Source organism: Plectropomus leopardus, chromosome 5, assembly GCF_008729295.1.
Source record: "Plectropomus leopardus isolate mb chromosome 5, YSFRI_Pleo_2.0, whole genome shotgun sequence".
Taxonomy (NCBI): domain Eukaryota; kingdom Metazoa; phylum Chordata; class Actinopteri; order Perciformes; family Serranidae; genus Plectropomus; species Plectropomus leopardus.
The window spans coordinates 17,477,636-17,496,378 of NC_056467.1; the positions used below are offsets into that span (position 1 = coordinate 17,477,636).

The 18,743-nt window shown below is 40.7% G+C and overlaps 1 protein-coding gene across 6 annotated transcripts in view; it reads right to left on the bottom strand.

Moving 5' to 3' along the window:
• Window positions 1–5,301: 5,301 nt before the first annotated feature.
• Window positions 5,302–18,743, bottom strand: part of arhgef12a (Rho guanine nucleotide exchange factor (GEF) 12a) — a 45,383-nt gene continuing 31,941 nt past the window's right edge. For 5 of the 6 annotated variants that reach the window (XM_042486389.1, XM_042486384.1, XM_042486385.1 and 2 more), the window contains 24 exons: window positions 18,373–18,510; window positions 18,249–18,281; window positions 17,556–17,670; window positions 17,361–17,466; window positions 17,069–17,272; window positions 16,856–16,982; window positions 16,710–16,742; window positions 15,411–15,562; window positions 15,003–15,149; window positions 14,661–14,746; window positions 13,780–13,905; window positions 13,399–13,513; window positions 10,694–10,794; window positions 10,403–10,480; window positions 10,156–10,231; window positions 9,893–10,060; window positions 8,723–8,810; window positions 8,566–8,643; window positions 8,383–8,477; window positions 8,085–8,288; window positions 7,756–7,992; window positions 6,800–7,029; window positions 6,616–6,691; window positions 5,302–6,511 (listed from right to left, as the gene is read on the bottom strand). In XM_042486389.1, the coding sequence (XP_042342323.1) occupies window positions 6,501–6,511; window positions 6,616–6,691; window positions 6,800–7,029; window positions 7,756–7,992; window positions 8,085–8,288; window positions 8,383–8,477; window positions 8,566–8,643; window positions 8,723–8,810; window positions 9,893–10,060; window positions 10,156–10,231; window positions 10,403–10,480; window positions 10,694–10,794; window positions 13,399–13,513; window positions 13,780–13,905; window positions 14,661–14,746; window positions 15,003–15,149; window positions 15,411–15,562; window positions 16,710–16,742; window positions 16,856–16,982; window positions 17,069–17,272; window positions 17,361–17,466; window positions 17,556–17,670; window positions 18,249–18,281; window positions 18,373–18,510 (2,824 nt within the window). In that variant the 3' untranslated portion in view covers window positions 5,302–6,500. The remainder of the gene's footprint in view (window positions 6,512–6,615; window positions 6,692–6,799; window positions 7,030–7,755; window positions 7,993–8,084; window positions 8,289–8,382; window positions 8,478–8,565; window positions 8,644–8,722; window positions 8,811–9,892; window positions 10,061–10,155; window positions 10,232–10,402; window positions 10,481–10,693; window positions 10,795–13,398; window positions 13,514–13,779; window positions 13,906–14,660; window positions 14,747–15,002; window positions 15,150–15,410; window positions 15,563–16,709; window positions 16,743–16,855; window positions 16,983–17,068; window positions 17,273–17,360; window positions 17,467–17,555; window positions 17,671–18,248; window positions 18,282–18,372; window positions 18,511–18,743) is intronic. The other variant, XM_042486386.1, reaches the window with a different exon arrangement.

Below are 18,743 nucleotides of genomic sequence, written 5' to 3' on the forward strand. Positions count from 1 at the left end.
GAAAGAGCAGGTGAGTAGATGGTAATGACCTTTATTTAATCTTTTGGCAGGTTGAATGGAGCAAACGTGAGTATAATCAGGATGCAGGTAAGTAGGGACAGTTATCAATTCTGGGGTCGAGCAGAGTTCGTAGAGAGACTGGGGTGAGCTCACGTTCACAGGTGATAATTAAGAATTTGAGTGGGGAAATTGTAAATGGGGGGCGGACTGGCAAGTAAATGTATCAGGTAAGTCGCAGAAACACTTACAGCAGGGAGCTTGTGGGAAAAGCGGGGACTCCAGAGAGGGGCAGGCAGGTCTCGTGGTCAAGGAGGAGCAGAGTTGGCGTCAGGCAGGGAGCGGAGCAGACGAATCAAGTAGGAGCAGGCAGCGGGATCAACGAGGACAGGCAGGGGATCGATGTACCATCAGAACAATAAACACCAGCGGCACTCACATGGAGATGTTTTGCTTGGCGGGAGGCTCTGAAGATAGTTGATGATTGATTTATAATCATAACTTCACAAGACAGTTTACTTTTTATGGAAAGGGGTTTTGAGTGATTTCTAATGCATTCAGATAAATTACGACAAAAATTTAGCTAAAATTTGACATGCCAGCATGTTCTTGGGCTACCAGGTATCATAAAATGATTACTTATGTGGATATTACAGGCATTTTGATTGTTTTTGTCACTTCAAATATGTATAAGATGATGCAGTGAGTCCATATTGGCCGCAATACTCATACACACAATTGGCCATAAATGTTACGCACAGGCATGTCCAATGCAGACAATGTGACACAGGGAGTGAACAGGGAGAGCATGCAGGAAAGTTGGACAAGCATTTTAATAAATAGGTTACAGAAATGATTTAATGAATGAATGGCTGAACAGATGAATGAATTTAATCACTGTCTCATTTCACGATACCAGTTGTCTCATTTTACCTAAACATGTCATGGGAGTGAGGTGGGGGCTCTTGATGTGCTCAAGAAGGTCCAGTTTCCAATCATTTATATTTTCTTTATAGAAAAACAGCAGAGATCTATAACAAGATCTTAAAGTAACATTAAAGGTAATCAGATTTTTACATTAAGTTTTCTTGGTAATCTACCAAAAAGTGTCTCCACCTTATATGTTGTTCAGAGTCTGATGTTTGCAAACCAGTTTGAGGGAGATGTGGATGGAAAAATTTCACATTCTCTTGAATACCCTCCTTGTATGTTTCCTGTCATGGGTGAGTTATTTAATCAAGCATCCTTATCTTGGAATTAAGCCCCACGACAACAACCATAATGATGCGCTCCACCATAATCACCTGCAACCATTCTTTGTGGCACACAGAATCAGGTAAACACATCAGATCCTCAACCTGATTTTCAGCCTTGAATATGTATCCAGAAATGCATGCAAATCAGTGCCTGAAAACATGTTTTCTGTTCTGTTTTTATACTATGACACAACATTTTGGGCGAAAAATAAAAAAAATGCAGGTTTTTTGATGTAGTTAAAGCTTTGGTTAAGGGATAAAGCTTCTTGCTCACAGCACTGTTGCATAGCAAAGAGGAGAAGGAGGAAGAGGAGGAAGGCTCGTCTCAACGGAGCTTGACACAAACTGCCCTCCTGAAAGGCTCTGATGTGACTGACACCTCTCTCCTCTTTGTCTTCGCCACTCCAATTAGCTCGGTGACAGGTGCATGTGGAGAAACGAGACAATCAATTACCGTCCCCTCTCTTTTGCCTCCGTCCTCTCATCGTCTTCTCTGTGTCTTTATCACACTCTGTCCCTCTCCTCTTCTTTTCTATTACTCTTAATTTATTGTCTTTTCTTCATCTTTTCTTTCCACTTTCCCATTCATACCTTGTCAGGCTTCAAAGCACATCCTCCCTCTTTCTCCTTCCCCCTCTCCTCTCTCTGTGTTTCACTGCAGCATGCCTACATTCGGGGTGACGGGGAGAGAGAAAGAGAGAGAACATGTCACTCAGACTGCCAGGCTCCCTCCTGCTTTCCACTCAGACACACAGAGAAACACTGATGTGACTCCACTAATATAGGTAGCAGTCAGCCCCGACAAAGTCACAATAAATGCTGCAGAGTCCTCTGTGGGATCCTCTTGACCACAGTTTTGTCGCATTACGGAGGCAAACTGGATATATTCCTCAGTCCATTTATTTGTCAGACGCTGGAGTCAAATGTATCTAGAAACTCAATAGGTACCCTGGGTTATTTAAAACACTGATGTCACTGCAGGTTTCAGGGTGGGTCTTCTTGACTGGATATTTAATGGTGGAAGTTTGCCACCTGCTGGTAATGATCATCACCTTCTCCAGTGTCCTTCGTCAAACCTCTCTGATGATTCCTTTAAAAATACTCACCCTCGTGGCATTTAGAGCTGCCAAAATGTCCATAAAAAGCGTTTCATTCTGTTAAGGTCAAAAGGAAAATCCTGATGCCTGACCAAGAGGATCAAATTAATACGCTCCAAAATGTCCATGACGTCCAAATTTCTAACCCAGTTTTCAATTTTGAAATGGCTTCAGGTGAAAACATGCTTAGCATTGCGTGTGTCATTCAGTTTTGGTTTCTCACATACAAGAGGTTATCTTTCAAATGTGCAGAGTTCAAGTCCTGTAACCATCAACAATGATCTCTGACAGCTGCATTACAACATGAAGTAACACGGTGCTGTCTGTCTAAATGCTTCTGCACATTATTGAATAGCTACTGCAGTTCACAGACCTTTACTTTACTCAACTACTGAAGTCGAAAGTCCAGTGAAGCAGCAAAAGCATATAGCTGCCAAACTCATGCTCAAATTTATATTTCAGCCAATTCCAATTTTATAATTTTACTTTTACTTAAAGGTCCAGTGTGTAGAATTGAAGTGCATCTATTGGCAGAAATGGTATATAATATTCATAGCTATGTTTTCAATAGTTTATAAGCACCTGAAAAAATAAATTGTTGTGTTTTCATTACCTCAATATGAGACATTTATATCTACATACAGAATGAGTACTCTTCCAAGGAGTCCGCCATGCTGTTCTTTAGTAGCCCAGAGCAGACAAACCAAACACTGGCACTACGTAGGACCATCCTCGCATTGGCCACCGTAGTTCTCCTACATGCTTGGTACACGGGAAAAGTTTCAGTTTTGCATCCTCAACGCTAGATGCCACTAAATCCTACAAAGTGGACCTTTAAGTCAAGCTGTCAAACAGACAAAGTTGTTTGTAGACAAATGAACAAACAGACAAGGACAAAACTACCTCATTGGCAGAGGTACTTATCTGAGGGAACATAGGGCTGAGGCAGTCTGTATGCAGTCACTTTGTTCGGTGAGCCGTTAATCACTCAGTTTTTAGTCATTAGGCAAGTTAGTCAACTTATGTGAGTGACGCCAATCTTTTCCTAGCCCTTACCAAACAGTTTTGCCACCTAAACGTAATTAGCCACCCATCTTCAGAAGGAGATGATGGTGAGTCACGTCAGTCGACTCACGTGACTCAGCACCAACTCCTTCTGTGTCATGATGCAACGAAAAAGGCTGCTTCTGGCATTATTATTACAATCTAGATTTATTTATTTATTTTTTTAAAAAAAAGGATAAATCAAAAACAAAAATGCCGGGCATGACTTCCCATGTATATGACAAGTAGGGATGAGGTCACATTGAGCTGAGGGCTCATAGACACAATCCCCACGAGAATGTATAGAGATTACATCATCAGCAGGGATTATACCACGCACATGAGATACAGCACTGACATTTGACAAATGTATCTATCTGATACAAGTAAGGACAAGAGGTCAGCGTGTAATAAAGATAAATTAAGACCAGTGAACATTATTCACTGATACATCATTGACTCCATTCAAAAACAGCTATATTTCAACCAGAGGGAAAAAAGGGTTGAGTTCTCTACAGTTAGGATTGGATGTCTTGGTTATCTAAGGTTTATAGATTAACAGCATTACTGAACATTTGTCACTTTGATAAAACAGTCATTTAACAACAGGGTGAATAAAAATCCAAGGATGAGCTTCTTTTTTTGGACACACTTGGCTGATCCATCATGACTAATGCTCAGGTGTCCTTGATCTCTCTCATTGTGCTTTCAGTAAAAAAAAAAAAAAGTCTTCAATCATTTCATCTTCACTAAAACAGTCACTTTAAGTGCTTGTACAAGTAAAATGTTTTACTGGCCAACGGTCATCAGTGTAGCAGCTTGTCAACTAGGTCATTTTATATCTTTACATGAGATTTAAAAGAGAAATTGGGAGTAACTCACCCTCCAAATGAGAATGAAACATCATTTACTCACCCCACTTACTTGTGAAGAAAACTGTTTTTTTTCCCCACATGCCTCCAGTGAATGAAGAATCCAAAAACTGAGATAATCTTTGATGAACTGAATTAAAATTGGTCTCTGTTAAACAACAGCAAAACTATATTCAAACATCCGTGCAGTATATCCCAAGTCTAATTTATCCAGTCCTATGCTCAGTACTTTCCAAACACACAGCCCTCTTTAATCAGAGAACTACACTAAAAGTGAAACTTATCTATGCTCTCTTCAAACCAAACTCCATTTACAAAAACAGTAAATTTACTTCACTGAAAGCAGGAGCTGCTGGTCTCCTGCTGCCTCCATTGGTGGTTTGCTTGTGTGACGCTGGTGGCTCCAAACCAACCCTTAAAAATACCAAAGTCACAAAACAACACAAACTAAGTGATAGAGGCAGTTGTAAAGCAGCACACTTGTGTTTAGTGAGGTAAAATTACTGTTTTTGTAAATGGAGTCTGGCTTTGAAAAGAGCATGATTAAGTTTCTGCTTTAGTTCAGTTTCCTGCCAGAAAGGGCTGTCTGTTTGAAGTGAATTTGAGTTTCCTTGTATAGCAAAGATATTTCCCGCCCTACTCTGCCCTGTTCTGCATCTGATTGGCTTACCCCATCAAAGGCTGCAAGTACTAGCCAATCAGAGGGAGTAGTGCAGGTCATTCCTTTGCTATCCCAGGAAAATCAAATTGCTTTGGGGAGCATATGACTAGATAAATGAGTCTTGATTATACTTCACGAGTTTTGTGAAAGTTTGAAAACAGACGTTTTGATAAAGTTTTTCTGTTGTCAAATGCAGACATCAACAACTTCAGTTCATCAGAAATTTTCTGTTTTTTTTGTTCACAGAGGCATGCAGGAAAAAACAAACTTTTCTTAAGTTTAGCATAAGATTTCAACATAAGATGAATTACTGATATACAAAGGGTCAACTGAAGGGTTAAAGTGACCCTTTAAAGAAAAAATAACAGGCAAGGTTTTCCTTTTTGAATGTGTCATGGCACCATTTATTTATTAAAGTTATGCATAACCTTCCAACTTGATCATTGTACATTTGTTGAACTTCATGACATTATTAGAATATCAGGCAGTCAAATCAGCATCGCCAACAGTAGCAGAAAGAGGCAGCATTTCTGTCAGCAGCTGATACAGAGAGAGCATGAGCGCTCCATGAAGATACCCGAAGGCAGATGAGGAAGCATGACATATAGAGTGTGGGAGGGGATAAATAAGCATGAAAGCCACTGGGCTGTGAGGAAAAGGAGAAGGATGACACCCATAAGTGTTTACAGGGAAAAGAAGGGAGAGAGTTACACGCAAAGGAGATAAGGGGCAAGACGAGAGGCAAAATAGCCCTCACAGTGAGGGGGAGGAGGAGGAACGAGGAGGAGGCAGCAAGGAAATGCAACAGGACCAGATCAGAGCCTTCAGACTCTTCATTCTAGTTAACACCACACCTAGAATTCATCTGAAATTCTAGACTTTAACACAATTCAAGAGTTTGTAACACAATGGGATCTATCCATCACCAGTGCAACTCTGGCCTCTATCAGTCTGAATATATTCCTGCCATTTCATCAGGGTACGCTAGGCTAGCGTGCTTGTCTGCTCACACAGTCACACTAACCCTGTAGCAGGAAAAGCAGCCAAAAAGTTAACACCATGGCCAAAAGCATGCAAGCAATGTGGGAAACACTTTTAAAAAATGAAAAGAAAGAAAATAAATACATCTTGGGATAAAAAAAAAAATCTTAATACATTATCTTAAAATTTCCTTTTCTTGTTTTGTGTTTCATATATATATATTCTAAACACACATCTTTGTACATTTTGGTATAAGTTCTCTTTCTTGCAGGGAGGTCCGGGGAAAATGGGTGTTAGATGGTAGAGGGGTGAGGTTATAGGGGGCAATCCCACTTCCCTGATTGCCTTGTGCTAATGGAGGGGGGCGCGGCATCACAAAGATGACTCCACCCTTCAAATGTTTCTGCTCACACTCAGTCTCTCATTCTCTGTGGCAACCATAGGCGATGGCGATGGAAAGAAGGGGGGCTCAGCAGTGAGAGGACAAGCTTATAGGATGTCCAGAAAGTCCAGGACACAAGAAGTAGGAACAGACTACAAGTCAGTACTTCCTCTTTGGGACCAGAGCCAAAGACTGCGGTACAGACTTCCACTATCTCTTATCTGGGGAGAAAAATGAGGCGTTGGATCAGCAAAAGGACACATACAGGCAGTGATTCATCTAAAAATCAAATTCATATGTGGACACTGAGTGTGAATTGAAATACCTTTGTTTCCATCCGTGTCTGCTGCTGGCCTCTCTGGCCTTTGGCGTATTAGATTATTGTACTTGGCCTCAACCTCCTGCAACAGAAACAAACAATTGCCAGATCAGACAATTAAAAATGACCCAAATGTATAAATATCATACTGTTTTTACAGTATTGTTTGTTGGTGAGCTCAATTTGATACCTTCAGATAGTTGAGGTTGGCCTGAAGGTTTCTAAGGTGAGACAAGACCTGTCTGCTAAAAGAGGAGAGGCTGCCAGCCTGTGACGCTGAAGAAAACCTCAAGTTGATGCCAGAGTCGGCAGCACAGCCTTGTGAGGTTCTCAGCTGCTTCCCTGTGGTTGATGCCAATATGTCATCATCTGTGCTGCTCTCCCCTGGGCCACCGTAACCCTCCAGGACTAAATACCCTGCTGAGAAAATCAAAAGAAGCCTTTTAGTACTAGTGCTGAGAAAAAAAATGTTTGCAGGATCAAGGAGACAAAGAGCACCCGGAAAGCAGCAGCTTACAGTCACTACTGAATTACTCTTTATCCACTGAAATTAGCATGCGTATGCATTTTTTTTCAACGCGAGAAAACCTGTAAAAAGTAGGCGATAGACTGCTTTGACACTGCAAGTAGACCAGAGCCATTTTCATGCTTCTGCAGTACGCCTTTCTGTTTTTTGTTTTTTTTCTAGTGCATCATGTTCGATGTCACTGACGGTTAATATGCAATAGAAAGCAGCATGGAGGCCAGTAAAAAATGTTACTTGTGGTATCATTTTAAAAAAATTTTTCTCAAAGTTGGTGCCAACAACATTTTGAACAATGCTTGAGCACTGCCTGGACAAATATGGATGTTATTTTGTGGCGGCACATCATCCTATTGCACTGATAGGGCTACAATTAACATGTCCGCCTGGGTGTACTCCAACACTGCCGCTTGTATTCAGAGCTGATAAAAAAAAAAAAACATGACTAACGCAGAGTAATTTGCTCCGGGGATGAAGGCTGATTGTAACCTTTCCCTCTACAAATAAAAAAGCCAGATGTCAGAGGGTGTTTGTGGTTTTTATGTCCAGAAGTAAAGAGGCGAAGGAAACATTTATCTGTGAACACATTATGTTAAAACGACAAATCAAGCATCCAGGCTCACCATAATCTTCAGGAGAATCGAAGAAGCCCGTGTCCCCGGAGCCCAGGTCCTGAGTCGGGTCCTCTGTCTGGGAGCTGTTCTTCTCTGAGCCATTGTGAACCATCACCCGTGCGCGGCTGTCTACAGGGGTCCGCAGAGAGGTGGTCCTAAGGAGACGTGCCCCTGTGGAGCGTTTGGTTTGCTCTACAGCCTCCTGGGACATCAGCTGGGTCACCAACACCTGCTTTAATGCTGCCACTGAGCAACAAATGAAGGGTTAAGTTTATGATTTTTAAGAAAGTACAAACAATATGTAGCAGTTGATTTTTTTTCCGTTCTGTGCTGCTTACATGTTTTCAGTGCTTCGTCTGCTCTGGAGGGAAACATGTTAAACGAGTCTCCTTCTTTGCCCTCTTCAGCCACTTGGTAGGAAAGCTCTGGGTCCACAAAACCTTCCTCCTCCTCCTCTTCCTCTGCCTTCACTCCCTCAAAGGGATTATTACCAGGTAGAGAACTCTGCGTCACACTTCTGGGAGCTGGACTGCTCTCTTTATCTGAAGGGATGTAATAAGACATGGGTTATCTACACAATTGACTCAGGCAAAATATTTTAAGCATTATGTAGGAACAACATGTTTGCCCAGCTACCTGTGGACTGGGTGCTGCCGGTGGATGTGCGGTCTGCGTCTCGACTCAGCCTGGAAACACCTTCTGTAATGATCTCCACACCGTCTCTCTCCCCACTGGCACACAAGTAACATCTTATATAAGAAACAAACTTAAACCCTGAAAACCATCTGATCAAATTAAACAAGTGATAGAACAACATACTCGGTCTGAGGTAATGGTATGACGCTGTGAGGTTTGACTTTCATGGCATCAGCTCTCTGGGTGATTAGACGCTGCCATCTTTTGCAAAGAAAATTAAAGGTGATTAGACAAGTTAATAACTGGAGCCACACAAAGTAAATGGATCGGTCAAACTTACGTTCTCTGATCTGAAACTGTGGGTGCCATCAGCTCATAGATCTGGGCTCCGTTGTCAGACATGGATAGGACGAAGAAAGACTTGTGGTCTGGCAGAAGAGAATGTGGAGATGAGATAAATCACATTTTTGCGCCACGTGCGTTAAGCCATAGACTTCGCGATATCTTATTCTGGTTTGTTTGCTTGGACGCTGTTAAGGGGGAGGGGGAGGGCTGGACGATATAGGGAACAACTGCAATAACACTAAATACTGCGATACGATATTCCTTGCCAAAAATAGATACTGAAGTTTACTTGGTGCTTTGAGTAGATACACCTAAATTCAACAAACTGCTTGTTGAATTAAAAAAAAATATTCCCATCATTCTTTTATTGAACACATTAAACATAGATCTGACTGCAAAGGGCACCAATGAAAACAAAGAATGATAGTTACATTTTAGAGTGAAGTTTTCTACTCATGCTTTCTTTTAACTAACTCCCTGGGTGCAAAATCCCAGTATTTCATGGTGGGTTTATTGTGCAAGTTGGCCAAAAAAACCCCCCCCAAAAAACAATGATCTGTCATCCTTGTTTTTTGATGCCATCCAAGTTTTTATGTACATTTTTGATTAGTTAAATGTCACATAAAGAAAAAAACAAATGCTTCAATATAAAAAAAACCCCAGATACATTAAGGGGAAACACATATATCAGCACATAAACATAACAAAGCACATCACTGTTTGATAAATATTAGATTCAGTGTCCCATATATCCACAGCTTTGAGTGACTTTAATCATCTTCTTCTCCTTAAATGTTATAGGCACCACCTTTAATATAATTCAAAAATGATCCCAGACCTTGTAAGATTTTACCTTTTATCATTTAACCTTGCCATCATAATTCAAAGGAAGCACTGTCATCATTCATCAGCTTAACCCAGTCAAGAATGTCTGGTTGAGTCTGACTCTTCCAGTAGAGGGGAATAAATGCAGTGATGAAGCCTGTAAGTGCTAAACCCAATTCTGCTTTAGATATTCCTGGTGGTGACTCTAATCTATCTCCCAATACACAAAATTGGTGAGATTTTTTGGGATTTTTGAAGTCATTCTTTGTTCCTTGTTAAGACGATTTGCTGTGATCCTTCATCATTTGTAAAAACAGAAAGAGATGGGGTGCTAACAGACCTGTGGCCACGGAGCGCACCAGCACAGTGTTGAGTTTGATGATGGGGCTGAAGATATGTTTGGTATCTGCGCTGCCTGCCAGATTTTTACTGTGACACTTAAGAATCAGACGCTCGTCTTGTTTCTGGAGCAAAACCAGGATGTCCTCCAGGAGGAGTGTGTACAACTCTGAAAGGGGACAGAGGGGATTCTTTTATTTAGTTTTTGGCAGCAACATCAAAGTTTGATGACAATCACACTCATATAATATGCTGAATACACACCGATAGTCTTGTCCTTGTTCACTTTCCATGAGAGTGGTCCCTCATGTACCATTGTTCTCTTGGTTAGATCCAAGTTCTAAAGGAGGAAGAACAGGAGAACAGATATAAAGCTTATAGATACTTGCTACAGTTCCATAGAGCCATTTCTGCACCTTTCTACAGAGCAGATATTTCAAATGGTGCACATGGGTGTACAACAAGTGAGTGTGCTTTAACTGGAGCTAAAAGGGCCGTGTAGATATCTCACCTTGAGCTCGAGGATCATGGGGTTGTCTGTCTGCTTTAAAGAGGAGAGGTCCAATCTTCTCTGATAGTCCTCCAACCTCTAGAGGAAGGACAGAGAGAAATAGAGGAAAGGGGATAAAGTAAGCGCTCTTAAAAAAGGAAGCCACTGCCTGGGGAGCAAAGTAGGTAGTGAAAAAATAAATTGCGGTTGAGCATGAAAAAAGGAAGGACTTAGGATGAGACTGAAGGGGAAGAAGAGAAAAGTCTAGGGGGATGGCATGAAATGGAAAGAAGATTTCAAATAACATCCTACCTGCTTGTCCTCAGACTCCTTCACAGCCTGGTTGACGTGATTGAGGATCTTTCTACAGCAGTCTGCTGCCTGCTTCACTTTGTCCTTCTCCACTGCGTCGTCTGAAAGATATTATGACATCAAATAAGAAGTTAGCCTCCTTAGTTCTGCAGGGGGCTGTCCGGCAAATTGATATTTCCTCTGCCCATTAACACACCATCATTCTCAAAAATTATGATAAAGCAGGGGGGCATTATGATCCCGTAATAGCTGGTTATACTTTATCGTTAGTGCATTCTCTCTGTGTGAGACCCAAACCCCAGCCAAGACTAAAATGATGGACCAAATAATGGGTAAGACATTTCCCAAAATGTGCACCGCCGCTCCAGGACCATTAAAATGCTAATCTCTCCATTTGTCTCTGTAATTCACTAATGGCTGGCATGTTGCCACGCAGAACCTTGCTTAAGACTTCGTTTGGTTCATTTTTATCCACTTTTTTCTATATCAAGAGTTTCCATTTGTTCCATTGTTTTATATTACATTCAGGTTATAAAATTTGAACTAGGTATTATTCCTGTATTACCGACTTCCATGGTTACCCGCAACACGAGTAAATTAGTTTCCATATTGAATTAATTGCCTCATAGGAGACTAATTGATTTGAGGATCACAGGAGAGAACGGCTGGATACAATAATTGAACTCTACTCATGAAGGTCACATGCGGGGGTGTTGAAACAGTGCCGAAAAAATCCTAAAATTAATTTCTAGTCAAGTCAGGAGAGTCAGAAACGGTTTGCAATACTGGAGAGAAGTATAATAGTGATTTGGAAACTGTCATTTTTTAAAGTAGATCACAATTTGTCTCCCTGTGACAGAGTCAGTGATTGACTAAGTGTTTGTGACGGAGTGGAACAGACTTTGAAGTGCTCCTCTCAGTCTCTGCAGGAGAGGGATAAGGGTTTTGTACCTGCATGAACTGTAAGTGGTGTGTATGAATGCACAAATCTGTGGCTCTTTCTGCAGGCATGTTGACATTACTCGGGCTTCATGCATGTGAACTGTCAGAACAAGTGGATGGCAGATGCTTCATTGTTTGTTTTAATCACATCAAGTGTCATGCTCACTTTATTCTATTATAATGCTGCAGCATTTTGTTCAAAGCCAGAAAATAAATAGAGTTATTCAGTATATCAGTGTCAGAGATGCCTCTGATACAGTCTAAAATGATGGGTATTGGGTATTGCTAAGTGCGTAAGTCTATGCACTGATTTAATACCAAATAATTTATTAACAAACTTGGAACCTTCTCCTGAGGTTCCAACGACCGCTTTGGGGTGATCGAACCCTTTCAGAGGATTTGTAATCCAGCATGAAACAGCAATATTTTTTAGACTTTTTATGATGAATACATCCAACAATGAATGTCTTCTGTGATTACTTATCAGTTTATCCATGTTGAAAGGAGTCGTTGAGAGCAAGATGTATCCCCTGATGCAGAAAAATGGGTGAGAAATCTCGACTAAGACAGAGGCTGTGTTTCTGTGTGCATAACAGCGCTGATGAAACAGGCAATATGTAATGAAATAACATGATGCTTTCCCTGTTCTAGTATCAGTAGATCAGTGCCGTTTGGGGGCAACCTAAATAATGTGAGAGACCAACACAGTCACTCTAACAGTGAGGCTACTAGGGGTTATCTTGATAAGCAAAAACCCAGAATAGACACAGTATGCAGATCTATAATCTACAGAGCCATCGCAATGTGGAACAAGTTGTCAAAGATGATCATTGAAGCACCCTTTAAGAAAAGTTTTTAAGGACTATCAAAGAAAAAGATGAACAACATAAACTGAACAAAAACAATGAAGATTGAATGCAGTTTGATGTGTTGTGATGTCCATTTTTTCCACTTGGCTTTTATCTGTCTTGATCACACTCTTATTAGAGGCTGTTTATGTTACATGTCTTGTTTTATGTTTGTTTTTGTTTGAGTGTGGACACCATCAAGAATAACTGCTACCTTAGTGGCAGTTAATGGGGATCTACATAAAGAATAAAGATTATCCTCTACACACTAGGATAATGTTTTAAGGTGCACACTCATAACGTAGGATACTGGGCAACCCATGGATAGAGATTTCTACATATAATATATTTAAGATATAATTGTTATTTCATTTTTTACACATTTTATTTGGCTTCTTGACATGGAAATGGGTTATTTGTATACAGATTTTATCATTTTTTAAATACACTAGTGTCAGATCATTAGTCAATATCGGCCAATATGCAAGTTCAACTATCGGAAATGGGAATCAGGATGGAAACATTTCGATAGAAAATCTGCAACAGTTAATTGACGACAATTTTGATGACTGATTAAGTAATTTTTTTCGTGCCAATTCACTTCTCAAATGTAAAGAGTTTCTAGTTTCTTAATCTTATGGGGGACATTTGAATGCATTGGACTGTGGGCGCTTGTGGCGTGAGTTCTCATTTATAAAAACAAACAAATCAAGAAAATAAGTGGTAGACTAATGAATATTGAAACTAATCTTTAGTTGCAGCTATTCTATCAGTATTTATTCAAAAGCATGCACACAGTATGTGTAGTAATTTGTACACTGAAATAACAATGTGCACATATGCTGATTTTAATATGACCATATCACTGCAAACTGTTGTTAAGGAACTCTGATTGCTAAGGGAACACTACAGCACCTGTGTACTTGGCAATGTTGTCTAGCAGCAGGGGGTACTTGGTGAGCCGTTGCATCTCTACAGGAATGATGTCCTTAAGCTGCAGCCGGCGACACAGTCTGTTACTCTCTGCCTCCTGCAAAGCAATAAAAAAAATATATATACAGGATGAGTGAGCTTAGGCTGTCACCAAACAGCCAAATACATCTTTCAACAAGCACAAATGGTGACTGAGCAACACTAAGAGTTACTTAGTATTTAAGCTAAATGTTTTGAATTAAACAGATGCATATATCGCTTGCTTGACTCCTCTGTAGGACACACACTGAGCATTCATTCAGTGCATTAGCTGACAAGACCTCTTGGAAGACTAAACCAACTTCTGAGTCATATTGTCAGTACCTGGATGAACGAAGTAAATCGCGAGTCTTTCTTTTGCTTGCTCTTGATGATCTCCAAAGCAAAAGGCTGGTTGCTGCAGAACGTCCCCACCGCCTGCTTGATCTTTTCCTCCTCTCCACCGCTGAACTGTTTCCACCCAAACCAAGACAGGACAGAGCAGAGACGGACAGAAATGGTGATCAGTCACTCAGTCGATCTGGGTCAGGGGCAGTTGCCATGGAAATGTCTAGCATTTAACCACGACAATGAGCACCAACTCCCAGAAGGGGGCCAGGCTTAAGTCCTCATAGCAGGGACAGCTTAAGTTTAAATGTAGACTAGATCGCTGCTTGGACCCTCAGGGAACCGTTTACCCTACTTATCCCCCATAGAGACATTTTAGACAAGGCTGCCAGCTGATAAGCAGCTAACTCACATCTAATGTATCACACATGATATCAAGATGTGGAGACGTCAGACAAATCTAGGGCATTGTCTGACATAACCATTTACTGAGAAACAGGCTTCCATTTCACTCACTTGCCTCCACTGTGATTACATTTCTTGGCAGAGTTGTTCTCTTGTGCCATGTTTACAGGTTATACTTTAGGATTTTGGTATAGGATTTCATATTAACCCTGTCTCTGTCACATACAAACTTCACATAACCATATTCATGTATGTATGACATTTCAAAATTAACATTCAAGGCTAAAGATAGCAATCTCATGCCAACACCCACATATTTTTTTTCTTGCTATAAAGCAATTTCGGGCAACAGTTCAATTTCTTTGTGCACAATACGTTTTTTTTCCCTACCACATCAGTCATCTTGAAATTTATTCAATATAAGAAAATGTTTGAAAGGGGAAATACAATTTCAGCCTGAGAATTGTACTCACCCAAGAGAGCAAGTCGTCTCCTATCTGATCAATTACTGAAGACTCATTTCTCTTCCGAACGGCTGCCATTTGCTCCAGTATTGAAACTGAAATTCAAAGGAGAGGCACCAATGGGCAGTCAGTGCATGTGGAAGTGTCTGTGTGTATGTCTGTGTGTGTGCAAGATAAAGATGAAGAATACAACATGAAAATATGGGGCTGCTGTGTGTACAACTGTTGTAGTTAATTTTACTTTGAACTTTACTTTGAGTGTTTTTTTTACTGTGTCTTAATGGTTCAAGAGCAGTAGATTTTCATTTTTTTATAGGATTTCAGGATGTGCATGCTCATGAGTTTGTGTACCGTGCAGCTGTAGAATCTCCTCCAGGTTGGTGAAGATGTTCTTGATGTCAGCAGGAGGCAGGATGGCCTCTTTGGAGAGCTTCTGGTAGAAAACGTGGTCCAAAACTTTCAGCATCCTCACATGTGCACGCTCTGTATAGAACAGCTCTGCAGACAAAACACAAGACGTTAATTTTAGATGGCAGATCATTGGCACAGCTCAACATGATGTACATTCGACAGCAACTTGGGTTGGATCCCAGCAGATGTTCTGCTGCTGCATACCCCTCTCTTCTCCCTTCTACTCACTATATCTATAACACAACAGTATTTTTAAGCACACTGAGGGAGAACCTCTAACCGCCACTGAAAATAGATCTGGCTTTAATAAATTGCCATGTTAAGTGAAGTGGTAAGGCATGTCCTCACCATTGATGACTTCTTGTCTCTTGATTTCCTGAGGCCTGAGACCTGCGAGGACCTCTCGCCCCACCAGCTGCTGCCAGTTCGGAGGGTCATGCTCAGAGTCTGTTCCCTGGTCGTCCTCACTCTGGACATCAGCTGCACCCAGTCCCTCCAGCCTGCGGCAAGACAGAAAGTTGGCTTTTCATCACGGTACTAAAATTCCACCACTGCTTATCACTTCTTCTTAGGGCGCCTTCACACCTGAGTTGTTTGGCCTTGTTTAACTGAACCCCGGAGCGTTTGACGGATAGTCTGGGTCTTTTGGGGTGGTGTGAAAACTGCCAATTAAACTTGCAGCAGACTATACAACCGAATCAGTGAGTCTCAGTCCGCTTCCAAGCCGGCTCTGTTGTGTTTCATTTGTGGTGTGAAAGTAAACTAACAAACTACGCCATTTTATGATAGCAGCTACGTGATTTTAACATGATATCAAAAGCTTAACTACTAATAAATCCATCTGCTGATTGTTAAATCAGTCAGCGATTTTATAATTGATCTGTATATGCTTTTAACCTACTTCGCTATTTGGTTAATACAGTAACATGAAAGCACGTCAGTGCAGATATTTTCTCAGATTAATAGATTTAAGCTGTTCAAACTGCTGCGCTTCTATCTGACTTTGTGTATGCTACTACAGCGACTTCTAATAAGGTTCATTATGTCCATTAAGAAGTGTGTCAGCTATCCCACTGAAATAAACTTTACTAACATGCAGTCTATTTTCAGTCTAATAACACTAACAAAACATATATCAGTTATTTCTGTGTAAGCTCTTTGTGACACAAAGAAGATAAATATATACACCGGAAGCATTAAAGTGCTGCATAAACTTTTTCAGTCAAAGGAACAGGATGGAGAACTTTTGGTTATTTTAAAGAGACACTATTTTCACACATACTGCCATTACAGAAATATTTCAGGTTTCAATTTAATTCATAAAATGTTTGTACAACATAAAAAACCCTTCTCTTTTATGTTCGTTGTAACTAATAATATTAATAATTCTTTAATACCATGATCCTGTGACAACATGACACTACAATATTTTCTGAGAGGGTTAAAGTATCGTGACATTCTCAACTCAACGAGTTACCTCTCAGTCTGTACAACTTATTTTTAAGTGTGAACAGGAACCAAATCAGAACTAAATTCAATAGTTGATCATTGTTTCCCCTTGGTTCAGACCAAATGAACTACACAACAGGTGTGAAAGCACTCGGGTTTTAGATGAATTTAACTTTGAAAATCATCAGGTTTCCTCACCTTCTTATGGCCTTTGGTGTTCCCTCGTGGGCTCTACAAAAAGTATATCAGTAAAGGTAAGATTTAACTGTAAAATCAATGTAAAAAATAAACATTCTCTATTCAGAGAAGCAAAAATGTTTCTGCAAATGCGACTATAAATGCACCTGTCGCTTTCTCTGTCATCCTCTTGCAGTTGGTCCAGGTTGTAAAGATCAATGTGCGACAGCCCATCAAGAGGGTCGGACTGAAGGCCGTCACTCAGTCTGGAGGGGCCTGAGGTCGGAGTCCCACCTGAGAGATGAGTGACATATTTTTTTAACAACAATCATCTCCTATGTGTTTTTCTTCTATTAATGTCCAGTTGGTCAGTGGCTTACCCATATCAGCGTCTCGGCTGGTGTCTGAGCTGTAGGTGGCGCTGTTTGGGGATGAGGTGTTGACAGACATGGAGTGTGTGAGCTCAGAGCCCTCGCTCGATTGGCTGCCTCTCAGACGACCGGCATCCATGTGATCACTCGCTCCCAGTGTAGGCTGAGACAACTGTTTCTGTGGCCGGGGGCGACCATCCAAGGCTTTACCCACTGAATACAGACAAAAGTGGCGTCAACATTTGAAAAGGCTTAAGAAATTAGTGTCTTAATTTTAGCTTATTCAAAAGTTTTAACTCACCCGATGCAGCTTCGATGCGGCTGGGCCGACGCTGAGGTCCAAGTATACTGGGAAATCTGGCTTTCTTCACCTTCTCTTCTCCTTCCTTTTCTGTCTTGATGCTTTTCTGTGTTTTATTTAAAAGAAAGGAATGGTCAAGTAGATGATAAAGGGAGACAGAAACGGTCAAAGGTGCCAAAAAGTTAAGTGAGGTACCTTGATCTTGGGAAGAAAGTTGATCCTGACCCGTTTTGACTCTAGACTGCGAGGTTCCTTGACCCTCACACCAAGGTGCTTCATGTATGTATAGATGACATACTGCATTGTAGTGCTAAAAGCAAAAGTGACAACTCTTGACAAAACTGACAAAACAACAAGATGCTAAAACATGAAGGCAAGTGTCCATACTGTGACTTGCACCATATGTCATGCCAGTCCTTCTCATACAATTTCTACACAAACCATCTGGGGTGCGCTGCGACCATATGGCATTTCAAACAAGGCTGTTTCTATCAGTCACACTTTTGAATTATTTAATATAAACACACTGCATAAATTACATGTTTTCTTTAAGAGACTGCCCAAGTGCTTAATTTGTGGGGGATGTAGAATGGGGTCTGGATTACACCAATATGTTGTGTGTTCTTAGCTGCAACATCAGAGACGATACTTGAAAGGTTAAAAAATAACTACCACTGACATATATTACTCATTAAGCACACATCTTTTTAAATAATTAATGTAAATGTGTCAAAAAGTCTAATAAAGTAATGAATAAGTTCCTTTATATGTTACAGACACAGATGGTTCGAGGGGCCATGAGAGCCCCTGAAGTCTAAATGCTCTCCATCATATGCTTTGAGAAATACTCTTCGTCAACCAAATGCTCCACAATATGAGTCTGCTTACCATTTCTCTTCCTCTGTGGTCTGAGTAGTTAACCTATAATCAACACAAAGAAGACAAACAGTCTGAGACATTTGAAAATACTTGTGAGCAGCATGTGTGTCATGTAGCTGTGTGTGCTACTCACAGAATATCCTCTATCTTGGTGATGATGTTTTCAGCATATGAGCGTTCTCGCTCCTGAGTGACACGGTCTCTAACTCTCTCTTGGTCCAGTCTGGCCAGCTCTACTTCAGCCACCGTTAGGCCCATACTGCGCTTCTGCCTGCAAGCGCCAAAATATCCAGTCATATATTGTGGTTGGGCTGATAATGCTTTTTCAAGGTTCATAAAGACATTTCATAATGAAATTCAAGGACTTTTAGGGAGTTTTTCAAGCATTATTTATCATTTTCAAGGACTTTACTCAAAGCAGCCATTTAAGTATTAAATATAATGTTTTATTTAACATGCATAAATGATACGATCAACGACTCTTTTTAGTGAAGGGTTACTTGT